Source organism: Heteronotia binoei, chromosome 3 (genome assembly GCF_032191835.1).
Source record: "Heteronotia binoei isolate CCM8104 ecotype False Entrance Well chromosome 3, APGP_CSIRO_Hbin_v1, whole genome shotgun sequence".
NCBI classification, from domain to species: Eukaryota; Metazoa; Chordata; class Lepidosauria; order Squamata; family Gekkonidae; genus Heteronotia; species Heteronotia binoei.
This window is the reverse complement of record NC_083225.1, coordinates 55640467-55653811: the sequence shown is the minus strand read 5'-3', so window position 1 is coordinate 55653811 and position 13345 is coordinate 55640467. Positions and strand designations below refer to the sequence as shown.

The 13345-nt window shown below is 46.3% G+C and overlaps 1 protein-coding gene across 1 annotated transcript in view; it reads right to left on the bottom strand.

The window, feature by feature from the left end:
* The window catches only part of VWA3B (von Willebrand factor A domain containing 3B), a 91670-nt gene that overhangs the window by 28054 nt on the left and 50271 nt on the right, over nt 1-13345 (bottom strand). Inside the window, exons 18-21 of the mRNA XM_060235245.1 lie at nt 7812-7904; nt 6078-6117; nt 5829-5985; nt 1820-1938 (exon numbers count right to left, since the gene is read on the bottom strand). Of these exons, the coding sequence (XP_060091228.1) occupies nt 1820-1938; nt 5829-5985; nt 6078-6117; nt 7812-7904 (409 nt within the window). The remainder of the gene's footprint in view (nt 1-1819; nt 1939-5828; nt 5986-6077; nt 6118-7811; nt 7905-13345) is intronic.

The following is a 13345-nucleotide window of genomic DNA, read 5'->3' as shown; positions in this document are numbered from 1 at the left end:
CTGTCTGTTTGCCCCTTGCTCATTTTTCTACGCCTGCAATTATTTTCATAATTCTTCACAGCTTCAGCACTCAGGACTGGGAGGGGGGTGTCTCTCACTCACTGCAGAGAAGAAACCTTCTCCTTGTAGAAGGCATGACATGATTACTATTATCCCCTCTGGCTTCATCAGGATTTCATGCTAATAACATTTAGAGTATTAATCTTCAGAAGAGAAGTTAATGTCATGCAATCGCTTTTTAAACTGTTGTTGTTAAAGCTGTTTGCATGCAAAGACAAATTGTGCAATTTAGCAAGTGTCAAATACATTTGTAAACAATCGCAATTCAGAAGCTGTGCCACAACCCTTGCAAATTCAATTCCTCAATATGTTAATGCAGCATTCATGGCACAAAAGATGAGATAGAACAGATGCTCGAGAGTGAAAAATTTAGTTAGTACTTGGTCATTTACAAACGGCTCCATATTGAAACTTGGCTTGGATATATTTTAGTTTGGAATGGTCAGATGGGAAAATAGCAATCCTTTCAAAATGTGATTCTAGTTTGAGACTGGCGGTGCCCCCCCCCCCACCACAATGATTCACAGGATATGAAGTACTCCTAGAACTTGATGAACCTACTTCAACATCATGACCCATAAGAACAACATTGTTCACTAATCCTATGCTCAGGACACTGTTCCATTGTTGAAAGTCTGATGGAGACCTCTCAGAGACCTCCTTCCTATTGTGAGGTCCCACCACAAACCATTTGGGTAAGTTTGGGCAAATGGGAGAGAGCTGCAGAGACGTTGGGGCAAGTAGTCCCAAAACAGCCTTAGATCCGAATGGGGTCAAGATGAAATAATCCAGCCCCAAGCTGAATTGAATTGAGCCCAAAATAACTTGTTTGGAAATGAGCTAATTCCAAATCAATATCCAGGGGAGCTCCCCCCTACCACTGCTTCAGGTAGATTGTCAGCTACAACTGGTTTCCTTATGAGGAAACTCCTGGTGAGTTTAAAGGAACTTCAAGTTCTTGAGAAAATACTGTTGACCTATATAATTAAGTAGCTAATTGGCATGGTTTTCTAACATGTCTGGGTTCTGTTGGAGTGTTTTGGGGTTTTTTTGAGGGGGTTGCTTCCAAAATACATCTGAAGATAACGTAAGCATTGCTTTGAATCTGGCAAGAAAATGTTGATATTTTGCAATGGAAGTATTTCTCAGAATAAAGCTTTTATCAGCAGCAACTGCCTCAAAATCTACTGCATGTTACAACAAATTCTTGAGGAATCTCAGCCAAATGACAAAGCAGGTGAAGGCTTAGTAGCCCATAGCAGAATTCCAGTACAATTTAATGGAAGGGGTTTAATGAAAGCAGCTTTACAACATGTTTTCATCTCTCACAAGTACCAGCAGCAGTGGCAAAGAAAGGATAGCACCATCTTGCAGGTGGCATACAAACATCTGCATGTATATGCCCTGGAGCAATTGTACTGGGAAGATAATGATTTTGCAGGCATGCAGGCTTAAGTTTGTGGAGGAGAGGGAAATGGTACATTAAAGACAGCAATTGCTCTCAAGACACAAACTCAATGTCCACCAACATGGAGCACTTCGAAAATGCCACTGCCCTATATTAATCTACAACACTAGCACAAGATGAATGAGGCATGTACAATATGCAGCCAACATTTCCCTTCCTACTGTTACCAGGCATGTGGGGTCGGGGGCAGTGTCAAGTCACATGCGGGTTACTGCGCAAAAAGTTCAAGTGGTTAGATATCCAAGTTGAATCCAACTTGCTATATGGGAAATTTCTGCTGAACAGACTTGCCTTTCATATGTTTTTATTGCTTCCAGCAGCCTCTTCTTGTAGGCATCAAGATCTACTGCCTGAGGATTAATCAATGTCACACACTTCATATCATTGCTCATATGGGCAAAGGGGAAAACCTGCAGCACAAAGGAACAAAGACTTCAAAACATTGCAGTATTTGAGACCAAATGATAAGACCAGACATGGGAAGTCTGAAGATTCACTAAAGTAAGGTATAACAAAGTTTGAGTCCAGTGGCACCTTTAAGACCAACAAAGTTTTATTCAAGGTATAAGGTTTTGTGTGCAAGCACACTTCTTCAGATAGTGAAGTGTGCCCCCACACAAAAGCTTATCTTATATATAATGGAGGTGGCCAAATGGAGCTCTCCCATTGGCTTAGGGGTGCATTTCATGCACTCCATAAACCAATGGCCCATAACGGCTCAGTCAGAGCGTCTGGCCTTCCATTGGCTGACTCCCCTGCCCCTTCCTACTGCAGGCCAGGGAATGTTGGACAAACTACAAAAACAGTCTTACTTCAGGTGACAGACACATCTCCAACTCATCTCTGTGTCCTCTCTGTCAACTGGCCTCACAAAAGGCATTGCCAGTAAGACCTCTGCTGCCCTATCCATGGCCCACAGAGATGGCCTCCCAGCACACGCAGCCTCTGAAGGCCACAGAAATAGCCAGGGAGCCACCACTGTCATAATATAACTAGGTGGCAGGGTTTTGCCCTGTTGAGAGCTTTTCCTCAGAGGCCTGTCACTCTCTCCCTCCTCCCCTCAGCCTCACACCTAGCCAGAGGCTGTTGCTAGGCAACCAAGGCTGCTTCTTTCAGTAAAGGGAGAGGCCTCAGGTAAATAGAATGGCACACAGTCCACCCTCCAAAGCAGTTATTTTCTCCAGGGGGAGAGAGATCTGTTGTCTGAAATTCAGTTGTGATCCCAGGAGATCTTCAGGCTCCGCCTGAAAGGTTGGCTACCCTAGGCTTGGCAGTACCCTCTGGGTGACTTGATGCCACCTGGTTGGCATGACTTAACTAGGCCTGGCTGCTTGCTCCTGTGACAGCCAGTGTGACTGAGCAGTTGCCAACTCCAAGTTGGAAAATTCCTGGAGATTTGAGGGGTGGAGCCTGCAGAGGGGGTGGGACTTCAGACAGGTACAATTGCATAGAATCCACCCTCCAAACCACTCATTTCCTCCTTGGGACCATTGTTGCCAATCTCCAAGTGAGGGCTGGAGATTGCTCAGAATTACAATTGCTCTCCAGATGACAGACATCAGCTCCCCTGGAGGTGGGGGGCAGAATAAATGCCTTCACTTGGGTGGGGGGGAAGACAGCAAGGATGAGATGGCACTTGCCCAGAGCCTCTTTCCAGAGCCTGTTGTATTTTTCTTCACAACAGGTCTTATTCTTAGTCCCTTGAATACATTTTGTTTGTCTTGAAAGTGTCACTGAATTCAGTCTTTGTTCTGCTGCTTCAGACCAACATGCCTGTCCACCTGGATTTAGAGTAAGGTATAAATAAGCTATATTACCAATGTAAATAAACTCTCATCTCATCCCTCCCCCAATTAATTAGAAATCTAATTAATTAGAAATCTAATCACACTGGGATGGATCTAGAGAGCAATTATGCAATAAGCACAGATCTTCCACACTTTTCCCTCCCTCTGCAGACCCTTCTGATCCCAGAATAATTTATTCCTGGGATTACAGCACCTATTGTTGATTTCATTTAGTTACAGCCTGTCTTTCTCACTGACAGTCAAAGCAGTTTTTTAAAAAATCCAGATAGCATAAAACATCTAGTAAACAAAGTTTCACTGAAGAACAACTCCTTCCATTCTTTGAATGCCATATGAGGAATCATTGTCCAATGGAAGATTCTTTACCTATTGGAAGCAAACTGCTGGATTCAATCTAGTTGGTCTCAACTGGCCAATGAGGAGCCTTGCACTCCTGCCCTCTTCTTTTGCCACCTGCAAATAGGCTGGATGAATTCTGGTATTTAACTAGGGGTTAATCTCAGCAGGAGATGCAAGGGTTAATTGGAAAGACTAAACAAAAGTCGAATTCAACATTAAGCCATCCATAATTGTGGGAAATTATTTCTGGTCTATGACATGGAATACATTGCTTAATGCCACAGGGGATTAAAAACCCTGAGAAAATAAATGCTAGCTAAGGGGTATGCAACCTGTGGCTCTAGAGCCAAAAATAGGTCAGTATAGAATGAAATATGACTCTATAAAAATGAAATCTTTAAGTTAAGGTGCATTGGAGGAACAGTTAGGATGCTAGAATAACCCTAATAATAATGCTAGAGAGGAATGGCAGGCAAAGATTTTATGGGGCTAAAGGGTTTTTTAGAGATGTATTACAAAAAGAGGTCAAGTAATCAAAGTGCAAGCCATGCACAGATTTATGCCAGTGCACTAATACAGTCAGGTAGGGTGCTCCCGAGTACATTAGATTTATTGTGAAACATCATGTGTGCCACTTCCTAACAAAGGATTCACAACAACCTATGTTCAGGCTTTTGAACTTTGTGTCAATGGTCAGATGAGTTCTGCAGATTCAGTTAAATGCAAATAGGCTTTTTCAAACTGGCTCATTGATAAACCTTTGCTCTTTAATTATAAAAGGCTGTTTACCCCCTGAGCTAGTTTCAAGTGAGGTATTGAGCTTTGATTATCTGTTTTTGTACAGCCCGGGCTTTACAGCATTCAGCATGTCTTTTGCTGTTGTGGTTTACACAGAACATTGTCAAGCATATCCAATAGAGTCCAATGTCCTTTCCCAGTGACTCAACTCTGTATTTTGTAACATAGCAATGACATAGCATAGATCCTGGTGGGCAGCTGTGTTGGTCTGAAGCAACAGAACAAAGCTGGAGTTCAGTAGCAACTTTAAGACCAACGAAGTTTTATTGAGAATATAAGCTTTTGTGCGCTAAAAGCACACTTCACCAGACTATTCTGATGAAGCACATTCTCCATTCAGACTATTACATTCTCCATTCAGACATCAGACTATCGTCTGATGAAGTATGCTTTTAGCACACAAAGCTTACGTTCTCAATAAAACTTTGTTGGTCATAAAGGTGCAACTGGACTCCGACTTTGTTCAATGACATAGCATGTAACGCTAGTGACCACCACCCACAAGCAGTTTTCAAATACTTAGTGGCTGCATAGTGACACCTACTGGCAAATAAGGGTGGAGAAGACAAGAAACACAAGGCTGAACATTCCTTCCTATAAGAAGCAGCTTCTATTCAATTTTCTCAGGCAGTGATCATTTTACTATGACTACCATGTATACTTATGCACATCAGACAGAGCCAAAAACTACTTCCTATATTTCACAAATATGTTCAAGAGCATCAAAAAGCATCTCATCCCTTCAACAGATTTTCAGCAATGCTCGCAAAAATGTTTGCCTATTAATATCCGTACTCCTACAGGCTTTGTTAACCTTCAATAAACCCTCATCTAATTGATTAATTAACCCTCAGCTGACTGGGATCACCCATGTGAAGAGGGGAAATGGCTCAAAAACCAACAGCAAATATGGCAGAAACAGTACTGAGAAAATATTGTCACCATTGAAGAAATCTGGTGGAAGTTCTTCTAGACATACACTAGATTGCCAGCCTCCAGGTGTGGACTTGAGTTCTCCCAGAATTACAATTAATCCTCAGACTCCAGAAATAGTAGCTTTGGAGGGCAGATTGTGCCATCACATCACTACAGAGTTCCCTATTGCCCCAATGCTCTGCCCTCCTCAGGTACCACTCCCAGTCACCAGGAACTCCACAAACTGAAGTTTGTAACCCTCATGCTCACCCACACAAAAAGCACTGCTTTTACAAAATGGAAGAATAAGTGGCTCAATGCTGGTTGTACATGATATGTTCTACGCCAGGAAAAAATAGCCAGTCATTTGATACTTGCATCTAAAAACAATTGCTGATTTGAAATTTTCCCAGAAACAGCATTTTAAAAAATAGACTTACGTCATCAAATACTCTTGAAACAACGTGTTTGTCTAGAATTGGAATGTATTTTGCTGTGCGAGGAACAGCTGTTGGAGCTAAGGCATCCATTATGGTGAGTCGCCTAGCAACCAAACCATGAGTCTTCAGCCACTGAACTGAAGGGTTATCTAAAGGGCTTTATAAAAAGAGAGAGAGAGTGCAGTGTAATGAGAGACAATAAGACATTCAGTCTTTAAAAATCAGTTTTTTTATCATATATGTACTTACTCTCTATCTTTTCTTTTCTCAGGCTTTTGAGTCTTCAGCTCTGCATGGGAGACATTTTGAAATTAAGAAAGTTAGAAGAAAGTTACATAGGTTTGCATGTTTGGGGCTGTAATGTAGGGCAGTCAAGAACATCAAATTCTGGAGATACAAGTCCCAGGAGAAATGGGACAATAAAAAACAAACTGGTTTGTGAATGACATACATGTAGATGGAAGAAATTGAAAAGTTTGGTATGAATTGGGAAGGCACTGAGAGGGTTAAACTGGCAGGATCCAACCTGGCTATTGCCAAAACTAACAGTGCCATTATAAATAGAATTACAACCTTCCAAGTCTCAAGATCCACATTTAGTCACAACAATGCTGGGAAGAGACCAGTAGGTTTCTGGGGTGGGTGGATTAATGCTGGGCCTTTGCTCTGCACCCTTGAGGAGTTCACCAAAACAGACAAAACTGGAGACCAACAGTTCTAATATTGGCTGCTCCCGAGGGCATGGAAGATTGCTAAACTAACTGGACCCCCTCCCCCAGCTCCACCTTTTTCACACAAGGCAGTGGCTATCACACATGACTTGCCTCCAGTCCTTCTTATTAGTGTCCTTATGGATAAGACCTGGAGTACAATGCAAAATGCTAGCATTCTCATGGTCCCCCACTGCCAACAGCCAGCCAGGTGAGCAGTGACTGAGGACTGCTGCTTGGAGGGAGAGGGGAAGGGAGCAACAGATGCTCTTGTGGCTTCTATCCACTCAGGAACAAATGACCAGCAGCCGTGTGGCAATAAGCCAATGGCCCAGGATAGAGAATGGGGAGGAAGAACCATCTAATCTGCCATACAGAGCATGGATGCAATGTGCTGCTTTTCAGGCTGGCAAGCTAGCTGGAGGTGAGGGAGAAGTCAGGAGCCTCCACCTGGAATGGGAAGAATGAGAAGGGATGACTATTGCCCTTAGTCACTATCTAGACATTAGTGAGGACACAACTGGCTGGTAAAAATGGGATGGAGCACACAGTGTTGCCACCAATGCCTACCATAGACAGCAGATCAGAAAAGGAGAAGCAAAGCAATAGGCAGGAAAGAGGACCCATACCCCTCAGGACCCCACCCACTCTCCCTATCATGATGACAAGGAGGGAATGGAGCCTCTGATATCTTGGTTCTCCAGGAAGGTCCAATACTTCCAGTTGTGCGGAGAGAAAGAGAGAAGACAAGCAAAAGGCAGGAAGGTGGCCTCTCCTTTCCACAGCAGAAGCCCTCCTGGGGTAGTGGACCCTCAGTAACTGCCCAACGATGCAAACCCCCAACACCAATCCTGAACCTGCCTTTTAGAATGGCTTGTCAGTCAAGCCTCTTAGTGCATTTGGATGGAGAACACGGAACATCTAAGTAGTTCTCCTGCACACTGGAGCACCCGGAATCTCTCCCATTTTGCAGGTGCAGACATGGCCTGATATTCTTTAAATGAAGAATGAATTCTGTGCAGCTTATCTAAGACACAAGAGTGAAGCCACAATCCTCACTATAGCATGGACAATGTTTTGTTTCTTGTGGGTACAGAATGAAATTCAGGATACAATTAACATTCTGAAGCCTGACAGACTTTTCAGAGAAGGCAAAGTATACCGGTGAGAGGAGGACAACATTGGCTGAACAGTCTATCGAATAGGAAGGAAGAAAGGGTTTTACCAGTAAAAAAAGCATAACATTTGCATTTGAAGAACTCCTGCAGCCTACCTTTTTTTTCAGGAGATGGCCTCTCATTTGGACTATGTTCAAAAGATTGTGTTGCAAAGCGTACAGTTCTGAGCATACTGCTCCTGGTTTGCTCTGTGGAAAGATATTCACAGAGAAAAATAAAAACTCCTTAGAGTTTATGCTTATAGCTATTTAGGCTGAAGCTAGCCTAAACAGGCTCCATTAATTGTTTTCTGCCTTTCCCGATCACTCATCACTTCAAAAAAAAAGCCAAGTGGTCCTTCTGCAACTGCAGGCTCATTAGTTACTGAAGTGAATATCCCAATATCCCACAAAAAATTTAGGAGACTAAGAAAAATTTAAAGGAAGGCCCAGAATTACACCCAGGTTTAGAATTTGCCATCAACCCACAAGCCAGATGTGGGTCACTGCCACTATCAGAAACTTTTCCTACCCAGGAAACTGGGGGAAGAAGCTTGCACCATTTCCTCCCAGGCTCAAGAATATTTGGTTGCCTCTTCCTTCAAACCTGATAGATATACTACACGGTACTTCTAATCTAGAATAAATGTGGTTAGAGATTTTCCTCAAAATTATGAGGACTAGGACAGACAATTCACATAACCCTACACAGTGATTTTCCCTTTAAATGTTCCAAAGCAGGAAAAAGACAGGTTGCTTACCTGTAACTGTAGATCTTCGAGTGGTCATCTGTGCATTCATCCTCATGGGATAGAGCGCCTGCGCCGATCCCCAAATTGGTACCTAAAAAGCCTGGGATTTTTTCACGCTCGGCACCAACGGGCATGCGCAGGCATCCCAGTGCCGGCGCCAGCGCGAGGATCCCGCCAGTTCCTTCCTGACTGCTGGAAGCCCCTACTGGAGGGAGACCGTCAGAGTGGGGAAGGAGGGCAGGTAGTGTGAATGCACAGATGACCACTCAAAGATCTACAGTTACAGGTAAGCAACCTGTCTATCTTCTTCGTGGTCTCTGTGCTTCACACTCATGGGAGATTAGCAAGCAAGACATACCTGGAGGCGGGAAGACGGTCAACCAGAAGAAACAGCTTGCAGCACTGCAGCTCCCAGACGAGTCCTCTGCTGAGCATGCACGTCCAGCGCGTAGTGCTTCATAAACGCATGCGGAGAGGACCAGGTGGCAGCCTTGCAAACGTCCGTCAGGGAAACGCCTTTCAGGAATGCCACCGACGTCACCATCGCTCTTGTAGAGTGTCCGCGAATAGGCCCAGGTAACGGCTTCTTAGCCAACAAATAACACAAGTCTCAGTGAGCCATTTCGAAAGCCGCTGATATGAGATCCTGGAACCTAACTTAGGAGCAGCATACGAAACAAAAAGCTGCTGGTCTTTACGAAAACTCTTGGAGTGACTTAAATAAAACAATAAAGCACGCTTCACATCTAGAGCATGCAACCTACGTTCCTTATCCGAGGAAGGTGTAGGATGAAAAGTGGGCAACCAAACTTCCAAGTTGAGGTGAAACTGAGAAACCACCTTGGGGAGAGAAGAAATATCAGGAGCTAACGACACTCCAGCCTCCTGAAAAACTAGATATGGGTAGTCACAATGCATAACCATGAGCTCCCCTGCACAGCGTGCTGATGTGATGGCTACCAAAAAAGCAGTCTTCCAAGAGAGAAGCTGTAACGAACATGTGGCCATCGGCTCAAAAGGATGTCGAGTCAGCCTGTCCAACACTAAAGTCAAATCCCACAACTGTGAGGGTGATCTCGATGGAGGATGAAGCCTAAGCAAACCCTTCAAAAACCTCTTAGAATAAGGTGTGCAAAAACAGAGTGCCCCTCAACTGGTTCATGGAACGCAGAAATTGCTGCCAAATAAACCTTGATGGAAGAAAAAACAAGGCCAGCATCCACCAGAGATAACAAAAACTCAAAAATTACTGACAATCCCAGCCTTTGGGGTGAAACTGAGGGATCAACTAAGAACTGCAGAAACCTCCTCCACTTCCTATCATAGGAAGCGTGGGTAGAAAGTTTCCTGCTGTTCAAGAGAACATGTTGGACTCTGCTAGAGAACCCACAGGGTCGATGAACCACACTGTCAGCTTCAGGTGGGGCACGTTGTGATGGAGTACATGACCGTCCTGAGCTAACAGAAGGTCCGGTTTCGCCAGAAACTGGTAGAAGACCCCCCTCGCCAGTTGGAGCAGGATCGGGAACCAGTTCTGGTGAGGCCACCAGGGAGTCACCAGGATACAGCATGGTCTCTCTCTCGCGATCTTGTTGACCACCCTCATCAGTAGTGGCAGAGGTGGGAACAGATAAAGGAACTGACCTTTCCACAAGAACAGCAGACCGTCTCTTAACGACTCTGGATCTGAGCCCCCTCTGGAGCAAAACAGAGGACACTTCCGGTTTTTGGCTGGCAAAGACATCCACCTGGGGATACCCCCAGAGCTGAAACACAGGTTGGAGGAAGTGCCACTGTAACTCCCACTCGTGCAGGGAAGCTGCACCCCTGATGAGGGAGTCTGCTTGCAAGTTGAGGACCCCTGGGAGGTGCGCTGCCTTCACAAAAATGTCGTGGTCCAGGCACTCTGAACACAGATCCAGCGCCAGTGCACAAAGCCGTCGAGAAATTGTCCCTCCCTGCTTGTTGATGTAACACAAGGCAGTGGTATTGTCTGTTAGCAGAGCAACAATCTTCCCTGCCACCATGGGGCGGAAAGACCGAAGAGCAAAATGAACTGCCAGCAGTTCCAAGTAATTTATGTGGCAGTGGGTCAATTTCAAAGGCCAAGGACCCCCCACACACAGATCATCCATGTGGGCCCCCCAACCCCATAAAGACACATCTGTTGTGATAGTCACAGTTGGTGCAGGTAGATGGAAGGGAGCTCCCTGACAAATGTTGTTCTTTGACTTCCACCATTGCAGTGTTTGAAGTGTCACAGGTGGAATTACAAACTTCTTTCAAGGTGAGTCCCCTAACGGGCAAAACTGACGAAGACACCAAAGCTGTAGGCCTCTCATCCTCAGCTTCGCAAAGAGCAGCACGCTTGTAGTTGCCGCCATCAGCCCCAGCATCCGCTGCAGCTGCTGCGCCATGCCCCACTTTCGACTCTGCAGAAGTTCAACAAGGTTGATAATGTCCATCGCTCTCTGCTGAGGCAGAAATGCGCGATGAAGGTTCGTATCCAGCAAAGCCCCTATGAACTGAACTGTCCTTGATGGAGTAAGGTGTGATTTCTCCAAATTGACCTGCAGACCCAAGGTGTTGAGAAGACGAAGAGTGACAGCAATGTGGGATGACAAACTCTCTTTCGACTCCGCCACAAGGAGCCAGTTGTTGATGTATGGAAAGACGACTATCCCTTGAAGCCGGAGATGGGCAGCCACAATGCTCATCATCTTCGTGAACACCCGAGGTGCAGTGGACAGGCCGAACGGAAGAGCTTTGAACTGGAAGGACTGAGAACCTACTGCAAACCAAAGGAAACGTCTGAACGCTGGATGGTTGCTGACATGGAAGTATGCATCCTTAAGGTCCAGTGTTGCCATCCAATCCCCTTGGTTGATGAGGGGCAGAATTGTTTGCAGAGTGGACATTCTGAACTTCTGGTACAAAATGAATTTGTTCAGATTCCGAAGATCCATGATTGGTCTTAGACCCCCGTCCTGCTTGGGAACCAGGAGGTAACGAGAGTAGAAGCCTCCTGTCCTGGCCTCCATCGGGACCCTCTCTATGGTTTGTTTTTGTAAGAGGTTGCTCACCTCTGACAGCAGAGGTGGGGAAGGGGGAGTGGTAATTACCACAGATTGGTTCAGAATCTGAGCAAAGTCTATTTTGTGGCCTTCCGCTACGATGGAAACCGCCCACCTGTCCGTAGTGATGGACTCCCAGGCCGACAGGAATGGGCGGAGGCGGATAGATGAAGTGGAAGAGGGGACGGTGACGCGTGCTGCCAGAAAGTCAAAAGCCCTGCTTTTGAGGGCGAGTGCCCTTGGACTTGCTGGTGGTCTGTGAAGCATAACAGTTTCTGTTGTTCCCCCTGTATGGGGACCTACTCTCAGGTTGAGCAGAGCGAGGTCTCCACTGCTGTTCCAAGGAGAACTTTTGGTACGGCTTCTTTGCCCAAGGCTTGTGCTACTGTTTCTGTTTCGCAGCTCTGGAAGATGCTGGTACACTCAGTTTCCTGGAAGTTTTTATACTTTTGTCCATTTCCTAAAGCGCATTGTCAGTGGTAGAGCTGAACAGGCCTTCACCCTCAAAGGGCAAATCTTCAATGAAGGCTCTGGTGTCCTGCTGGAGAGCCATAGATCTGAGCCAGGAGTGGCGGCGGCAGAGGCAGACGGCAGAAGTGATGGTCCTTGCTGAGACGTTGCCCATGTGCTTTGCTGCAGCCAGTAGTTGTTTGGCTACAGCAAAGCCTTCCTTCTGCAACTTCTTTGCAGCCGACCTCTTCTCCTCACTCAGGGAAGACAGGAGGGGGGTTAGTTGTTCCCATACTGAGTATTGGTATCTAGCCATGCATGCGGCCTAGTTAGATACCTTTACTCCCAGCGCCCCAGCAGAATAGAACTTCCTCCCAACGTTATCCAGCTTCTTTCCCTCCTTGTCTGGTGGAGAGGAGTGCATCTTGCGGGCCTTTGATGAGGAGGAAATGACCACCAAATTTGGCTTTGGGTGTGTGAAGAGGAACTCAGCTCCGGATTCTTGGACACGGTACATATGGTCCAACCTTCTTGATGACATGGGTGTAGAAGCAGGCTTTGCCCAAGGCTCCTTCACCGCCTGTAGGATGACCTTCGTCACCGGCAAGGCAACCGCTGTAGACGTATCCCGTTGCATGATGTCGAACACGTTATCGTCTACAACGGGTTGCAGCTGTGACACCAGAAGCGAGAGGGAGAGTGACATCCTCTTCACCAGGTCCCCATACGACTTCAGATCCTCCGACAGTGAGATGGAAAGATTCTCAGCCGTATGAGACACCGGGGAAGGTTCCAAAGCCCGGTCCGGATCGTCGGTACTGAACTCGGAGTCCAACGATGAAGACTCTCTGTGTAGAGACTGTTCTGAGAGCACCGGAGTAGACTCTGATGGGCGACCGGATCGACCCCGACGACCGAGGTTGGACTTCCTCCACCACCACGCCGCGTCTGTCAGGCAGGACAGCGATCGATGCCGAAGGATGCCGTCTAGAATGTTGAGACAGCCTGGACATGTGGGATGCCTCGGACTGCTGGTCCCAGTCTGCGAACTCGCAAGGAGGGTACCATTGGTATGGTGGGTAAGGATAAGGGTAAGGAGGCCATTGGCGCTGCTCCCATGGTGGAAGCAGTGGGAAGCAACGAACTACTGCAGTCGGTTCCAGCTCTCTCTGGCCTCTCGCCTGATCCATCGGTGCCAACACCTCCACCTCCGAGACCGAGTCACTCTCACTGCGACGCCTGGACCCTGAAGAGTGGGAGTGCTGAGTCAGGTCAATCTCGTGCTCCGATGCCAATAGGCGCAGCTGCGAAGCACTGCCTTTCGACACCGAAAGGCTACAACGCGGGGACACCGAGATCTTCCTCAGTGGGGCTG